We start from the raw sequence: 17,907 nt of genomic DNA on the forward strand, positions 1-17,907 counted from the left end.
TTTCATTTCTGAACTGATCAAGAGGGTTTTCTGGTTTTGTTTTTGTGTCTTTGCTTTTGTATTCTGATCTTGCTTGTGCCAACTTATCTGCTCATGGGCACAGCAGGTGGTAGAGGTAACATTTGAACCCAGCACAGCTGCAGAGATAATGACTGAAAGTCTGGCTTCAGTGGCCATTCATCTGTGTAATAAACTTCTGTCTACTGACTCTGAGGGTCAGGCTTTGTACTAGACAGTGCGTGTGCAGCAGTGAGCAACAGCCCCAGACCCGTCCTTGCTCGGCCTTTGATTCTCTTGTTCTAACATTTAGGACTTAAGAAGTTTTCTTAGAAAGGTATGGCGAAGCGCTTAAAGAAGATCTGAGGGGTCAACTCTGCATGTTCAGTTGATGGTGACTGTCACCTCAGAGGCTAGACCGACAAAGTATAAATAGATAGCCCATGGATGTTCAAAGTGTCACACTTCCTGTGGTGCCCTTGCTCCTTTTCCTCCTGCCTTCACATACAACAGGAAGCGACATTCGTCCCCTTCGATGCTCCCAGGTGTTTCTGAGACGGACAGCTAGGCTACCATGTGTTTTGTACCAATGTGAACACTGTTTGAGATTGTTATATATATTCAATGCCTTTAGTGTCAACCTCCCAGATGAAGACAGTGAGTCCCCCTCAGTTCTCTTTGTTTCAGAGTTAGCGGCTCGTTTGAGGCCCAAGAGGTTCACAATCTAAATAAAAGACAAATTTGTCCATTAAGGCCTGCCTGTTACTGTTTATGTTAGCTGATGAATAAGCCTGCTGAAAGAGCTAAAAAAAAAAAAAAAAAAAAAAAATTGAAAATGTTGCCTGCTGTGCACAATCTACCAAAGGGTAATAAACATCAGGAAGTGTTTGCACCTTTCAGACTGCTCCTTCCCCTTTGGAGGAATGCGTTGGGAAAATTGATTGATTGAAGTCTTGGGGAGAGGAACTGACCTTTTCTGTGTCTTGCAGCACCGGAGATGTTCAGCTCTAGGAAGGAAGCAGGCTACTCCTTTGCTGTTGACTGGTGGTCCCTGGGGGTGACGGCTTACGAACTGCTGAGAGGCCGGGTACAGTAGACCACACCCTCTTAGCCCTTATTCTTCTAGAGAAAATGTTTTAAAAATCTGCTTTTTTGTGTGTATGTGTGCGTGCTCTAAGTATGCATGTACCCCCCCCCATGAATGCATGCAGTACCCATAGAGGCCAGGAGAGGGCATTGGATCTCGTGAAACAGGAGTTATAGAAGCCACCTGATGCAGGTACTGGGAACCACACCTAGTCTCTTTACATGCACCGCAAGCGCTTTTAATGACTAAGCCATCTCTCCAGCCACTTTGGGTTCTATTCAGAATGAAAGAATGCATTGTTTGCTAAAACCAAGCAGTGTGTTTGAAGTCAGAACACTGTCTGGTGTTCATAATACCCCCCCCCTTGAGATCTCTGCACAAGTTAATCCATATGTGTCACCAAGTCTGACACTTAATATTAATTATACAGGTAAGTTAATAATATGGATATAAAAAACTCCTGGTGAAGGGAAATCAATATACCTCACTATCTTGGGTAAATAAACACGTATGTTTAAAGAACATCATTTTGCAGTCACTGGATGGAGCTCCAATTTGGATACAGGTCTTCAAATAAGTGTGAATTATAAGCACCAGACAATTTGTACTTTATCTTGATGGTCTCTTGTCTTAGGTAGCTGCTGTGTATGAGTTCTTTGGAAACTGAAATTGTGTCTTTGTCAATGAAAACGTTTCTCAAGCAAGAACCACTTCTCTAGGAAAATAGAATATCAATAAAATATAATAAAATTATATTTTATACAAATTTTACGAACTAATACAGAATTCAGATACCACCCCTTCCCCCAACCTGAGGTTTTATCTTAGCCCAGCCTAACAAAATACCATACTGTGCACTGGGTAACTGAAAATATTTATTTTCTCATGGCTGAAGAGGCCAAGTCAGAGTCAGAAATGTTGGGTCCTTGTTTCCCCACTAGACAGAGAAAGAAAGGGGCGGGGAGTAGAGCGGGAAGAAGGAGAAGAGGGAGAGAGGGCATGAAGGCAAAGGGAACATGGAGATTATCTATTCTTCTTAATTGGTCAGAATGGACTCCTAGGAGGCAATCTGTCTCAAACTGTCTGCCACAGTTCCTGTCTCACTGAGCTATAGCGCTCCAACACAGGACTCTGAGTGAGGGACACCTTCAGACCATGGGTTTTCTCTCTTGGTCTTACAAAATACTCAATATTTTCCAGCAGCAATAACATTTCCTCCTTCTAACATCATCTTCAGTGTCTTAAGAGTCATCTGAATAGCCTCCCAAGTCAGTATGGATGGGACTCAGGCCATGATTCATCCTGAGACAGAAATCCCATTCTGTAAAGCCAGACAAATCATGTGCTTCCAAATGATGAGTCCAGACCTAGGTTAGAAGGTCCCACCCAAGAGGAAACAAATGAGAAAGCAGCAAGGGGTGCCAAGTTCAAAACAACAAAGTCTGTCCAGTTCTTTTGGCCATAAAGATAGAGCAGAAAATGTTCAACTGTGAGACCTTTTCTTCATTCCAGCCCACTGTAGCCTTTCACTCAAACAGGCTCTGCTGGCAAATCCCACCCTCATCTCTCACTTTTCCTGTAAAACCCATGGCTCACATGCAGCATTTCCTCATCAATTGGTTGTCCAGCCTTATCTTTCACATTCTTTTCAAAGACATCTCTGTGAGCTTGTACTTTGTCCATTCTAATTTTTTTCTTCTCTTGTGTTTTTCTTTAGTTGTTTTTTTTTGTCTTCTTTGCATTATTTTATGTTATGAATAGAATCCAAACTTGCAACTTTTCAGTTTCTGCTTCTTTGTTGCTCAATAATTTTCGACTGTAATTCATCTCTCTTCTTTTGAACTTTACTATAAGTAGCCAGGAGGAGCCATACTTCTTGCATAATAATCCCTGGTCCTTAGGTACAGAAGCTGTGTTGTCGATATATCAGTTGGGACTTTTTCTGTAATGGGCTCCATCTCTTGCAAAGAAAAATGGTCTTAATAAGGGATGAGAGAACTGTACTTAGCTGTAGGTATAAGTATTTATGGATTATGCTGGCAGTGGGGTGTATATGGGTGGGCTTGGAGGGTGAAAGGGAGGGGAGGAGTTATGTAACTTGGAAGAGTTTGAAAATTAAAAGTTAAACAAAAATAAAATCTGCACCAGCAAATAGACAAAACAAAACAAAACAAAAAAAAAATCCCTGGAGTTTATTGTACTCACTCCCCCAATTCTTTCTATTTTCATAAGGATAAGGCGTCTTCATAGATATATTTAGAAATTTCAAAACATAAGTAATGCCTTAACTTCCCATTGAGAAAATACTAATAAATTGTCCAAAATATATGTACTTATATTAATTATATATAATAATATATATGGTATATTATATTTACACAAATACATAACTTTCTATAGGATAACACCTCAGTGTATTTTATTTCTTAATTAAATCCATTTTATAAATACATAACCTTACAAATATTTCCAGGCATATCAATTTTTGTTTTCTATCCCATGTGATCAAATTATTGATTTATTAAAAATGGGAAATACCTTTTACATAGTCTAATATTATCCACTGTAACTTTTGATCAATATTAACTCACAACATTAAATCTGTGGAGGATCAATACATCAGTTTTGACACATTGTAGGAAAGAATCACTAAAAGATGGTACAGGCTTCTGTTGCAAAACACAGTTGATCAGAAGAAAAGGAAACGGCAACATTTAGTTACACGTATCAAGGTAGGTAAACTACAGAGGATGCACTAAGGAAACTGTGCCTGACCAGTCCTCTGACTTTAGATGCACTCTGGCTGCTCTGACCTTAAACATTAACCTGTGCATCACCTCAGTCTCTGGAAGGCAAAGCCAGCCACTCCCGCCCTACCATTCTCTATTGACGTCACGTGGTCCTGCAGCTATACTGTGGTTCTTTGTTTTGTCTTAGGGAGACAGCCCAGGATAGCCTCGAGCTCATCTTCCTCCTGTCTCTGCTTCCTGATTGTGGGATGGCAGGCTTGTGCCAAATTCTCACCATTTCAACCTGTCCTTGCAACAGCATCACCAGGTGCCACTCACTCCCTTCTCTCACTTTACCCTTCCACACCCCCATTCTTGGCAAATTCTCCCTCTTGACTGGCCCCACATTTTTAAGGTTCTTTGATATACATCATCATGTGCTCAACTAGCCACAAGCCACGCCATAGAGAACTCTCCCTGGATAATCTCCACTTGTTTTGCCAGCAACCTTTTTGCAGTGGTTCATGGGGCTGATCAACTAACGAGCTTCATGTCGCACATGTAGCAACTGAAGGTCAGAAAATTAATGAGCTGGTTTAGCATCCAAATCTTTCTGAGCTCAGAGCTCCTGCACAGGATTACATTTATAAAACCTTTTAATTGACTCTGGGGGAAAAACAAACACTTGCCCTTCCTCCAATTTACTTCATCCATCATCGATTACTTAAACATCTGGAAAAGGGCAGTCATGTGATAAATGTGTGCACACACATTAACTGTCCTGTGATTAATCTAATGTGGAAGTTCTGTGCCTGAGCATGTAGAGTCCACTTTGGCTTTAAGTGGATTATAGCTTCCCTAGAACACAGGAAAGCCCAGCAGAGAAATTACTGTTTATAGTGACTGCCCTCCAGTGGACAGATGTACCATCATCACTAACTTGTTCTTTTATAAAACAAAACAAAACAAAAGGCCAAACAAATACAACAACAAAACACATATACACATTTTTTTTTTTTTTAATTTTTGGAGTTGGATAGAAAGTAACAAGTTTCCAAATGAGATTCTTATATGTATTTCATTTGGCTTTTAATTATTACTTTATTTTTTAATTCAAACTAAAATCATATGTGGGGTTCCCAAGGGCCTTGGTAGGGACAGAATGACATGGTTTCTGACCCTGTGACAGGGCCAACAGTAATGTCAACAATTGTTGACAGGTGCTGTGGGCTTAAGGCTTATTTGTATAATAATGTGCATATTTTATGTTTCTCCTACAAGGAATGTCCTTCAAACAAAGTAATTTTAATAACTCCGTGCTAAGGAGAGACAGCAGGAGTCTGGGGGGCAAAGGTGTCGCTAATGTCTTAGCATCCTGGTAAACAAGGACTGGGACCTTCAGGGCAGCCCTTAAGGTTGTGGGAAAGAACTCTAAAAGTGTGTGTTAAAGACTGTCTACTATCTCAAAAAATAAGGAAGCAATCTAAATTATATGAGAGGCTTAGAGAATCAAAAGGAATGAAAGCAGCTGTGCTGTGAGCCAACTTATCACAAAGACAGAAAGCAAGGAGATAAAGAGATTTAAGAGTGGTGACCCCACCCAGCTGAATTTGTTAATGCTTTCAAAAGCAGACAGAGTCCTGAGTTCAGAATTGGCCTGGAAGAGAGAAAGGTTAGGCCCAGGTGTGTTAGAAATGCTAATTTCAGGATGGGGTCCTGTCTGGTTCCTTTAGCATCTGTGCTGAACTGAGGCAGGCAGATCTCTAAGTTCCTTTGCAATGTTAAAAAAGAAAAAAGAAAGAAAAAAGTGTGTGCTTGCTGTTTTTTGGTATTAGCAAAGAATTAAGGGGCTGGGGTCACAGGATGCTGATTCATAGGATAATCAAAAGAAAACCTGGAGCTGATGGCTGAATTGATATGTAAAATAAAAGGGCTTATGATTTGTAGGAGATGAGCTAACTGATTCTTTTTAAATAGTAAAAATTAAAAGAAAAAATAATGTCAGGTTAGACCCATGATTTGATTTGACTTTGTTTTTGTTTCCCAGATAACCCTTCTCTCAGAACCCCTCTCTAAGCCAAGGCTGGTCCTTGGCAGTCATAGATGACCCTGCTTATTCTAAAAAGCTTTGTTGTTGTTGTTTAAAATTCTCCACAACATACTTTATTGGATCAGAGTATTAGACACTGGAGCTGATATTTACTGAGCAACTTTCTATCCTTAAGTTTCTCATTATGTTTTTAGTTCTTATGTGGTTTTGTTTTGGTTTGTGTTTTTAGCTTTTTGGTGTTTGTTTGCTTGTTTTGTTTAAAGCAGCACCCTTGGGTATCCCAAGCTGCATTTGAACTTGTGATGTAGCCGAGGCCAGTGTTGAATTCCGGATCTTCCTTCCTCCACCTTCGGAGTGCTGGATTACGAGCACACGGCACAACGCCTAGCTTCCATTGTATTTCAGACAAATTACAAGGACACTATGGGAAAATTATGGATCTGTAATTTTGTAACTTGTAGAATTTGTAAATGTGTAATTTGTAAATAACTTTATTTAATTATTTAAAGTTCTATTCATTATTTGCTCTTTATGTAGACATACCTAAAAATTCTATACAAAACAGTTTGAAATAAGTACGTCAGAAACTGGCTCAATCCACTGAAATATTTTGTTTGGATCTGTAAAATAGCAAGTTTTTAAAACTTAGGATATTTTGATGAAAAACTATAGGTCCAAGACATTTCTTTAAATTTCTGTGGCACTCCATATGACTCCCTGTCAATCAGCTTGAAGCAGTTCTTGTTGGGGTTTTGTTGTTTCAAAGTTCACCTTGTAAATGGCTGCAATTTTTCCCCTCTGACCTGTAAAAATGAAGGCTTTTTGTTTTTCTCTCTTAAGAGACCATATCACATCCGCTCCAGTACTTCCAGCAAGGAAATTATGAACATGTTTGAGACAGCAATTGTAACTTACCCTTCTGCCTGGTCACAAGAGATGGTATCCCTTCTTAAAAAGGTGAGACTGAAGAAAGTATGCTAGGAGGAAGTCCAGAGAAACCAATGACCCCCCCCCCACACACACACACACTCAAACTCAAATAAATACATGGCTTTCTTAACTCAGCCTAAAAAAAAATCTCTTTGGATGTTTCAAGGTCTTTTCAAACTCATTGTGTCCAGATAGTAATTCTTAATGTTGTTATATTTCTTGGGCTTTTGCCAGTGGTCTCTGACAATGACTGGTCCCTTCACCCACTTATGCAAGCCAGAGACCAGGATTTGTTTATGGTTTCTGTATCTAGTCCGTCACCGGGTCCTAAGTTCACACTTTCAAGAACCACTGCCATCGTCACTGCTCGTCATCCCCCTGCCTGTCTCTCTGGCCCAGCTGCCATCACACCTCCTCTGGTTTGTTACATGCCTCTCCTCTCACCTCTCTTTCCCATGTGTCCGCATCTTCTCATTGGCCCTTTGAACAAAGGTCAAACTAAATTGTGCATTATAACAGTTACAATCTGCCCTTCGAGCCTTGTGAATCTTGGTCACCCATCTGCTCATTTGGCTTTGTTTTGCCTTCTCATCCCATTCCTCACTTTCACATAACCATGAAGCCTTCACACATGCTACTGTCTCCTCTTGGATACCCACTGCATCCTGCCTTCAGTTCTTCTAGCACCTTCCCAGAGATCAGCACAACTTAGTGATATTCGATGACGGTGGTCCGTACACTACTTTGTACAATCTCATTGTTGTAGGTTTGTGTTAAGGCACTACATGATTGGACAGTAGAGAGGTAGGTGGGGAAAGGTCTAGGAAAGCGGAAGAGGAGGGCGTAGGTAGAGATTGACAGAGGAAGAAATGGAAGCCGACGTGTATGTTCCTCTCGGCACATCTCTAGCTTGATGAGGCTGTTATGATTATTTCTAAGGGTTTCCATGAGTCTGATTTATCTCATATAGGTGGGCAGTTTATGTCTTTGTCCATTGATTGTAAGCTTATTGTGTAGAAGGTTTGTGGATTGAGAATTTAACATATAAACCTGTTGGATGTGAGTCATGTTTGTACTGGGCGGAATAGGACAGTGTGTGAATGCAACACACTGGGGAGGTCATAGGCCACCGGGGACAGAAGCAGCAGAGAGGGTGGAGTGAAGCACCTGGAAAGGAAGCCCAGTAAAGAGGGTGGCTTGTGGGTCCTGTGATAGAGTCCAGGTGTGCTTGGTTCCGCATTAGAGCAGGTCTACGGAGACCGCAGTGCCGTTAACAACAGAGCTTTTTAGTATTTACCGAAACACATTGTAAGTACAGAAATCCAGGAAAGCGCTTTGAAACAGATGGGGATTTAACGATGCTCTGTCAATGCTACATTGTCATGTGGTCAATGGATGTAACTCCTTGGGTAGGGAATGTGCTGGCTTGGCTGCTGTTAAACTGAAATCGTGTGTTGTACATGGTCTGCAGCTGCTTGTGAGTTAAGAACAGTGAGATCACATGTTGGCTTGAGCCGGTCATAAATGGAAGGATAAAATAGAAAGAAAAAAGAATTACTGGCCATTTTATGTCATTTGAAAACACAGAGCTTGGGGGAGGGGAGATGGGAGCAGGGCGGGGTGAAGGGATAACATCTCAAATGTAAATACAAAGTATCTAATTTTAAAAAGGAAAAAGAAAAAAACAGAGCTTCAGATCTTGGATCTGCAAAGTAATGCTCACTTCAAACAGTTTCTTCATGATTTGAGCTTGGTACGTGGAGGTTTAGAAAGCAGCTTTGCGCAGTCGCAGTTGGGAGTCAGGGAAGGACGTTCTTTTTAATTCCTGGTACATTTGTATTCATCACATTGCAGGCCTGACTTTTAATGCTATTGCAAACCATACATTCTCTGCCTGATTTGCATGTGGGTAGAAGAAAGCATCGCTGGCTTGGCTTGGCAAAGCACTGGCTCAATTTCTTCTAGAAGGGACTCCCATCCGATACTCAGTTTAGAACACTTAGTGGGGATTTTTTTCTTGCTCCACCTGTCTGACCTTCCTAGTAATAAAAGTGCTTGTATTTCATTGGCAGTTGCTTGAACCTAACCCGGACCAACGCTTTTCTCACTTGACTGACATTCAGAATTTCCCTTACATGAGTGACATGAATTGGGACGCAGTCCTGCAGAAGAGGCTCATTCCAGGTTTCGTCCCAACCGTGAGTCAAGTTTAACAAGCCTAAATAGTTCCCACACTCTGTCCACATTGCTCTGTGTGCAAAGTCCACCCAGAGTCACACTTGATGATCACACCATTAACATTAAAACACCCTGACACTAACTTTACAAAGGAGAAAATGGAGGCATACATCTGGTAAGTTGAACACCAAAAGTCACATGATTCAACATCTGGGCTTCTAGGCTTTAACCATACATTGTTCTGTAAGTGGTCCTAGTCTTCCTAATAGTCATTTCCAGAAATATGCTCATTGAAAGGAATTGTTTTTCTTCTTGCAGAGATAATGTTTCTTGTCCATTGAGATCTGTGAGCTGGCTAATAGGAAGGATCATTCCTCTTGTTTTGTTAGTTATATTTTACTGTAGTTTCATTTATATCTGTAGCTTTTAGAACTAATGGTAAAATAATATTAATAAATAAAGAAGGACTAATAGTTACAGAGAAATAGTTTCCATTGGTTGAGTTCCCAAACAAGGGATACTGTATCACATGGCATACTTCTGGATAAACTGGGCTGGAGCCCTACTGAAGCTCCTTTCTCTTCTTTCCCTGGTACTCAAATTATACTGCCAGATATAGGAACACTGGCAAGAATGATGTGCTTCTGCAGAAGCTTGTAGAAAGAAACCTGGGGTTTCTGTTCAAATCCAAGTGAGCCACTTGTTCTGTGGACATGGGCACATGGTTGTTTCAGTGACCAGGTGGATTAGGTACCCAGTTGGTGTCAGGTGAAAGCTCAGTGAAAGGAAGAACAGTGTGGTAACATTCAAGTGTGACAGTGTCTACTTCAGTGAGTAACCGCAAAGTGAGGTGAGGTTTGGAATTGGATGCAGGGGTGATGCATGACTGTGGGGGACCCTGGGTACCACCTGCTACAGATACCACCTTCCTTCTTTTAGCTTCTCCTGACTTCCCATGAGAAGCTCCACCTTATAGACCTTGGGTTTCTCTATGAATCTGACTCATTTGGAGAATTTCCCAAGCAGCAAATTCTTGGCCTCACATTCATAAATCCTGACATTGAAATCTGGTTGTTGAGCTTAGAAGGTGATGAAGCAATGGCCGTGATTACACTGAGAAACCCAGATTTCCCAACCTTAGAAACACTGTTCTAATATGGCCTGCTTCATGACTCACTCAGGGATAGTTAGACATCTGTCAAAATAACTAAACTATACAGTCAAGGAACGTAAGAGATAATGCTGGCATTAAATGCTATAAATCCTCAGAGAGAGCCCGGGTTATTATTCTTGGGCTACCCTGTCAGGATTGTTCATTACTCTCTGTGTTAGGCTTATATCTTAGGGATGATACAGGGACCTGAAGACTGATCCCTGCTTTCCTCTTTACAGAAAGGCAGGCTCAATTGTGACCCCACTTTTGAACTGGAAGAAATGATTTTGGAGTCCAAACCTCTTCACAAGAAAAAGAAGCGCCTGGCTAAAAAGGAAAAGGAAATGAGGAAGTGTGACTCTTCTCAGGTGAGTGGGCTTCCCACCAAGTTCAGGGAAGTACAGTTCATTCCAGAACTTCTGGGGGCGGTTATCTCAGATGTGTGCCCCTGCCTGATGTTGGGGGCGTATACTAATAAGGGAGGCCCAGCTACAGTGGCTGTTAGGTGCTTTGGCTTCACCCCTGTGATACAGCAGCAAGCAGAAGACCGGCTCCCAGGATTTGAAAGATACTGTCACAATTTCCCCTCTGGTCTTCTGCAAAGTGTGGTAGAGGTTGCTGAAGGTGCATGTGCAGGACTCCTGTCAGAGACCCGATGGGTCAACCTCTACTGTGCCAGTGATGAAATTGTAATTAACTTGTGCTCTTTATGGAAGCTGAGAGTGTTCAAAACACACACACACACACACACACACGTTTCAGAGTTCCAAAAGCATTATATCTAATTCTGATAGAGCAATGGTTGAAAGCTAAGGAGCAGGATTTCTCTCCTGTCATTCTCTCAGAATCTTTGTGAATCTGGAAACAGGACTTCTTCAATCCAGGTTGCTCACTGAATACTCTATGGTTTGTTGGCTATTTGGGGTCCCCATGTGTCACCTAAGTAAGCTTCTGTTTCGTTGCTATGTTTCCCCTAAAGACGTGCCTTCTTCAAGAGCATCTTGATGCTGTTCAGAAGGAATTTATAATTTTCAACAGAGAAAAGTAAGTAACTCTGGGATGGAGACCAGTGACTTAAAGTAATAACATTTAGGCAGAGTTTATTTGCAGAGGTTTCATATATTTTTTAAGCTTTTGCTTTTCTGATGATAAAAAGGATATAAATCTAGGATGAAGATTTGGAAATTTCAGGAGCCTCCCCCCTCCCACTTTGATCTGTGTTTTTTAAATGATAAATTATCCCTGGCATCATATTCTTGTGCAATGGGATGTAACCACTGTGACTATTTAAAAAGCTTTAGTCTTCACATTCTTCGGGGTGAGATGTATGAGAGGTGGACAGTGGACAAGCTGCTGGGGCCAGTTCTCTCCTTCCTTCCACCTGTGGGTCCTGGGAATTAAACTCAGGTGTTGGCATGTTGGTCAGAGGCTCTACCCACTGAACCTGACCTGATGACTTGTAAAAGCTTTCTTAGTTCACCCTTCTTTATAAACTGAGGCAACACTGAATGAACTCAGCAGCTTGTGTTTATATATCTATTTATTTGTTCTGTAGCAACAATGATTAAAGAGAAGGCAGTGTATTTGGGAGGGGCTGAGTCATCCATGAGAAGGGTCGAAGGTTAGAGGAAAAGGAGGAAAGAGAGGGAGAAGTGATATAATTATATTTTAATTAAGTTTAAAAAATGAGAAATATTGAATTGTATACTATCATTTTAGAAGTTTGAATTTATTTTTGCCCTTTTAATGAACTACAGTCCCTCCCTCCCTCCCTCCCTCCCTCTCTCCTTCCCTCCCTCCCTCCCTCTCTCCTTCCCTTCCTTTCTCTGTCCTTACTTTCTCCCAATAAGAGTAAAAAGAGACTTTAATCAAAGACAAGCAAATCTAGCTTTGGAACAAACCAAAAACAATACAGAGGAGGCGGATGGCCAGAACAACAACCTATAACATGCTTCAGAGTCTGCTTCGGGGGACAGTGCTTGGCACCTGGCTGGAAACTCCGGATTACCACTCCCAGAAGAGCTGACAGCATCCCTGCCACTCCACACCTCATGACTTAGAGAATGTGAATGAATCATCTTCAAAGGTGGCAGTGCTCTGCAGCAACAGGAGAGGAAGAGAGCCCTGGTTCTGAGCTTCTGAGTTCCGGCTTCAGCACTAATTAACTCTGTGACCTTACTCAAATCGTTTAACTGCTTTCTCTGTTTTAGTTCAGCACTCAAAAGGTAGCTGGTTATTTCAGAAGAGCTGGTCTTTGCTGTTATTGCTACTATTGCTCTAAACAGCCTTTACTCTTCTTTTTAAATGAATATTTGAATGTAGATTTATTTTTTATTCTTTTTGATGTCACTGTGAAACATGCACACTGTACGCAGTGAGCCTCTTCAGGGCTGGACAATATCGCACAGGGACCAGAATTCTAAAGCTTGATTGGCTAGGAATAAAGGTGTTCCATCAGGAATACAAACATAGGGCAAATTAGAAGTAGCAAAGACTCATAGGACCTTGCAGTGGGGAACTGTTTCCTAGTGCTTGCTGTGCACATGGTCTCTCATCTTCTTTTCTGTCTGTGAGGTGGCCTTGATCAGTTGAACTTGGTTCCAATGAAAGTGGTCACATGCAGAAGTTTAGCAGATTCGGAGAGTTGGGACACTTTTTTTTTTTTTTTTTTTTTTTTTTTTTTTTTTGGTTCTAGCAGCAGTTGTAAAATATCAGTCTCTGCTTTGTTTGTTCCTTGAGGGCTAATTTTCCTTTAGGTTAGCAGAGACCTGCTTCTGCAGAGGATCAGAGAGTTCAGCTGAACTAAAGGCATGGTTACCTGGGACTGTTCAGTGAAGTTACACCTTACAAGAGAGTTTTGCATGTTAAATTTGGAAGCCAGTAAACCTCCCCTTGAGCAAATTCTAACTCTCCAAAGTGTAAGGGGGAAAAAGTCAGTTCCTTTTCTGCCAAGAAACAGATCACGTTTTTGTATTGTTTAGCCCTTTGTTTTTCATATTGATTAAGTAAAATATGGAACAATTTACACATGTCTACAGTCTAGAGTTACCTTTAAAGCAACACGATGGCTCTTAGGTCCCAGAGGTCAAACTCTGGGGGACAGATGCCCCTCATTATATAATCACTGTGAGATGGCTGGCAGAGTTGCCTTGCTACGTAAAATATTGAGGTCTGACTCGGCCTATTTCACTCATGTGCAAAGTATAGTCCACTTAACTGTGCATGTTTTGTAACCCACTGTGCTCATGCACTCGAGATCTTCGAAGAACCTCTTGGGTGCTCCTCTGGTGACCCTGTGCTTTTACAGAGCATTGTTTTCAAGTCCTGAGAAACTGAGGCCAACTAATGGTGCTCCTTATCAAGAGTACAGGCATAACCATAGTGGTCAGAAGGACAATCTTGATTGATTGATGTCTTGGGAAGGGTGGACAGGTAGAAGTAGACAGTAGACACTGGGACAAGAGAGTTTGTGTAGAAAATCAAGCGCTGAAGGCAAGTCCAGCATTAACAGTTCTCCAGATTCATGGCTGGAACATAGTGCCTCTCTACTAAGAGCAAACACACACACACACACACACACACACACACACACACACACACTTTTAAGAATCAAAATTCACCTCTTCTATTCAGCTCTCTGAAGTTCTCACATGCCATTTGTGACATTTTGGTTATTTTCCATCACGGTTGAACTCAAAGCATTTGCTCTGACCTTCAGAGGGGATAACGGGTCAAACATAGCAACTCGGAGAGGACTGGATTCTGCTCCAGGCTGGGACCCCTACAAGTGTCAGGGTGACATGCATGCTCCAGCTTCCACGTTTTCCACTTGTATATTGAAGACCCAGTGTGTTAGGTGTGTTATATATTTACCTTCCCTCACCTGGTTCCTCCTCCTGGACGTTGTCTGCATCCTCCAAAACAGCAGCTTTAAAACAGACTTTTTAAAGGCCAGCAGGGCCAGAAGGTCTCCACAGGGACGATGTGGACTGTTCTGTCTTTAGACATTAAGGTGGGGGTAGGAGCTCATATGAGCTCTGAAGTTCAAATCTAGTGTTTTTATTCCCATTAGGCATCGTTCTGAACACTGTTGCTTTCAGAACTGGGGATATGCTGGTTACAGTGCAGTGTGGGAGTTGGGTAGATGACTGGCTCACAGTAGGTGGCCAGTTAAAAAACACATGCACACGCGCGCGCACACACACACACACACACAAATCCATTGGGCTTGGGCTGTGGCTCAGCAGTGAAATATGTGCTTAGCATGCATGAAGACCTGGGTAGATCCCCAGAACCCCTGAGACAGAACCAGTGAATCTCACTGTGCAGAATAGTTGGTTCTGGGCACCACCCACTGCAGTGCATTTTAAAGAAGAGGAAAAACATCAAAACCAAACCAAAAAAACTTTCTCAAGAGCTCCTGGTAATTGTGTCTTGGTTTTATTCCCTGATTTGGGCTTAAAGGTTGCACCCACCAGATGAAATATCCATATCTCTGAGAAGGAACTTTAGAAAACAGTGGGACTACTTTATCCTTTCTTCTGCTACTTGTGGAGTCTCTCCAAGCAGCTTCCTTCCTCCATGACCCTACAGAGCACCTGGAAGGCCTCAGCAGGGTTGAAAACCACAGTGCCTGGATGTAACAGCACTCTGTATACTGCAGTTGAAATCTCCAGGACATCCCCAGTGACCCAGAGTGGAGGGGTGGGGCAGCTACCTCTGGGCAACCCTGGCTAAGATCCTCTCCCGGAAGGATATGTCCGGTTAAAAGCCAATAGTTCTGCTGCAGCCCTGGTGTTGGCTGAGGTCATCTTTAGGACAGGCGTGAATCTCAAGCAGCACAGAGCATTTCTAAATGGATCTCAGTGATCTAATTAATTAGTGGAAATGGCTGGATTCCCTATTGTTGTGGATTTCCTGGTGATCCGAGACTAAGTAAGCAGGAAGAGTGCTGTGGCTGTTGACAACCGTGTTGCTGTTCAATGTGTGACAGGGATGCTGAGTTGCAGCATTTCTTACACTCAGTGATTAGGCATGGCAAGTGCTTTGCTCAGCTCCTCCATGTTCCTGTGTTCTGTCCACACAATATCTGTCTCCTACTTCTGTGACTTCAGTGTGCCTGCTCAGTGTGAAATCCTGAGACTCCACATTTCATTCTATGTGCTGTTCTGAACTGGTGACTGATGTAAACGCCCCAGACTAAAACAATTATGTGTATATATATATATATATATATATATATATATATATATATATATATATATATACATAATTCTGTTGAGCCATTATGTATGTGATATAAATGTGCCTGTGCCTGCATGGATTAAAATGTCTTCTGTAACAATATGCCCTTGGACTTTCTTTGTCAACTCTGTGTGTGTGTGTGTGTGTGTGTGTGTGTGTGTGTTCATCCCAGGTCATCTTCTCTTCCTTCCATTCCCTTTAACATTTAACATGGGTGGTGTTAGAGATCTGTAGCTGCACAGTTTAGGGGATACACTTATGGACTGCAGCCAGCATCCTGGCTTCTGACATTCACTGTGACCTCAAGGTTATAGACAATCCATATATGACCCCTTTGTGCTGTCCTCTGCCCCCCTGGGTCCTGTTTCTTCTCCATAGCCACGGGTGCACATTTCAGGGCCTATAATCTGTGATTGAAGAACATCAGAGGCTTCGGCAACTTTCAACTATCTCATAGGCTCTACCACCAGCAAGCTGCAAGCTCCCGGGCTTGTCTTGGAGTTAGTGGGCTCTGAAGTCCTGCTCACAACTGCCCTGTTTCCCCTGCCGCACCAAGTTTCCTGTATGCTGTTGCCACGAGCCAGCTGTGCAAAGGTCCTGACTCTAGGTTCTGAAGAGCACCAGCCTTAGGTATGTGCTGCCATTTTGCAGGCTGCACTGCTCCCTTAATCTCCCATCTTCTTCTCAGACCTGTGTTTCCTCTGTGATGTGTTAGTGTAAGAAGAGCGGATTCTCAAAAGTTCTTTGGAACCAGAGTGCTTTTGTTACTCTTGCCCCTGTTCAGTGTTCTCACTCCTGACCTGGTCAAATGTGACTGTCAAATACTCGGGGCTCCATAGGCATGAAAGCTAGCCAAGGTATCAATATTTTAAATAGTTGTTCAGCCTTCCCATGTGCTCCATCCCAATGAAGATCACTGTGAGTGCCCGTGGCCCCTTTAAAGCCATCAAATCATTAACGGGCTTAGTTATTCCTTGGTCATGAGAAGGGAGATATAGTTCACTAGTCCTGAGGGTGGCCAAACTTAATCTCTTTGGCTGAGATTATTGAGGGAATCTCTCTCCTCCTGAGTCCCATAGTCAGATAAAACGAAAACATAAGAGTTGCCAGTGACTGGTTTTGCCTTGACCGGGAATGAGTTTTACTGGGGGGGCAGAAGCACTTTCTTGCAAAGGCTGGACTAAGAACAAAACTGCCTGGGTTCACTTACATTCAGCTCAAGTTTGCCTCATTTTATTTGAACTCCTCAGGCATCCTAAAACCCCACTTCCAGACCCGCCTGTGTACCAGTGTATACCTTGGACTGACTGCCCTACACCAATGAGAACTGGAGTCAAGAGTGTTTCCCAACACAGGGAAAGACAGGATGGAAGGTCATAGCCAAACGGACCCAAGAATTGAACTTTTATCTCCTTGTTTGTGGAGATTTTTATGTTTCTGTTTTTGCAGGGCTGGGTATCTAACCTGGAGCCTTCTGCCTGATCGGCAAATAAATGTTCTACCTATGAGCTGCATCCTTAAGGCTGGACAACGTAAAAACTTCATCACATAAATCAGAACTTCCAACCTTCTAATATGCACGGTGAAACTCCCAAAAGAGTGGGCCCAGCGAACGGTTTCTGTCAGACACGCACTGAACTGTTTGAGATCAGCTTGCTGAAGAAAACATTTGGTGTGTGTTTATGTGGGGACTTTCCGTTCATGCTCAGACTCTTGGAAATAAGTAAATGGTGTTTACAGAGGGGCATAACAAGAGCTAATAGAAGATATACACACACACACATACACAAACACACACGCACATACACAAACACACACAAAAGCACAACAAAACAACAAAACCTTTTTAAAGTTCTGTCTCAGTATCAGTTAGACTTATCCCCAATAAATAGCTTCATTACACTAATAATAAATGTGATTATTTATTAGAAAATCTTAAATATTCTCCAAGGTTTCAACTTCTGTTGTCTGGTCACTGGCCGGCAGATCAATCTCAGTGAGAAGACAACAGCCTACAAATAACCTTTGCTGTTATTAGATCTGATGTTTATTTACCTATTGACCAAACTGTGGAGGCTTCTTTTGTCTTATATGGTGTGTGTGTGTGTGTGTGTGTGTGTGTGTGTGTGTGTGTGTGTGTGTGTGTTTTAAAAATGCACATTTTGCATATGGCCGTGCTTCCATGTGTATGATCCTGGGGACCAGGCAAGGACTTCAGATGTCCTGTCTAACACATTCTCCCATTGAAACAAGGTCTTTCCCTGAACTTGAAGCCAGTAGAACCAGCTATCCTCCTGTCTCTGCTCCATTCCCCAGCACTGGGGTTATGCCAGTGTGCATGTTAGCCATGGCTGGTTTTGTAGGTGGGTACTGACATTGGAACTCAGGTCCTCTTTCTCACACTGCACCTCTCTGACCCACTGAACCATTTCCTAGTCTCTCAGAGTTTCAATATATTAGGAGCAATGGTTTTCCATGCACAAAACACTGAGGAACAACACTGGTAATTTTATAATTATTTTAATAACCAGGTTTACAT

General features: G+C 42.1%; 1 protein-coding gene across 1 annotated transcript in view; it reads left to right on the top strand.

Annotated features, from left to right (window-relative positions):
• Positions 1-12,071, top strand: part of STK32A (serine/threonine kinase 32A) — a gene marked incomplete at both ends in the record, with an annotated part of 106,709 nt that extends 94,638 nt beyond the window's left edge. The window contains 6 exons of the mRNA XM_080920277.1: positions 987-1,084; positions 6,704-6,820; positions 8,866-8,991; positions 10,364-10,492; positions 11,104-11,168; positions 11,975-12,071. Coding sequence (XP_080776403.1) covers positions 987-1,084; positions 6,704-6,820; positions 8,866-8,991; positions 10,364-10,492; positions 11,104-11,168; positions 11,975-12,071 — 632 coding nt within the window. The remainder of the gene's footprint in view (positions 1-986; positions 1,085-6,703; positions 6,821-8,865; positions 8,992-10,363; positions 10,493-11,103; positions 11,169-11,974) is intronic.
• Positions 12,072-17,907: the final 5,836 nt, after the last annotated feature.

This window comes from Micromys minutus, assembly GCF_963924665.1.
Source record: "Micromys minutus genome assembly, chromosome: 8".
NCBI lineage: Eukaryota > Metazoa > Chordata > Mammalia > Rodentia > Muridae > Micromys > Micromys minutus.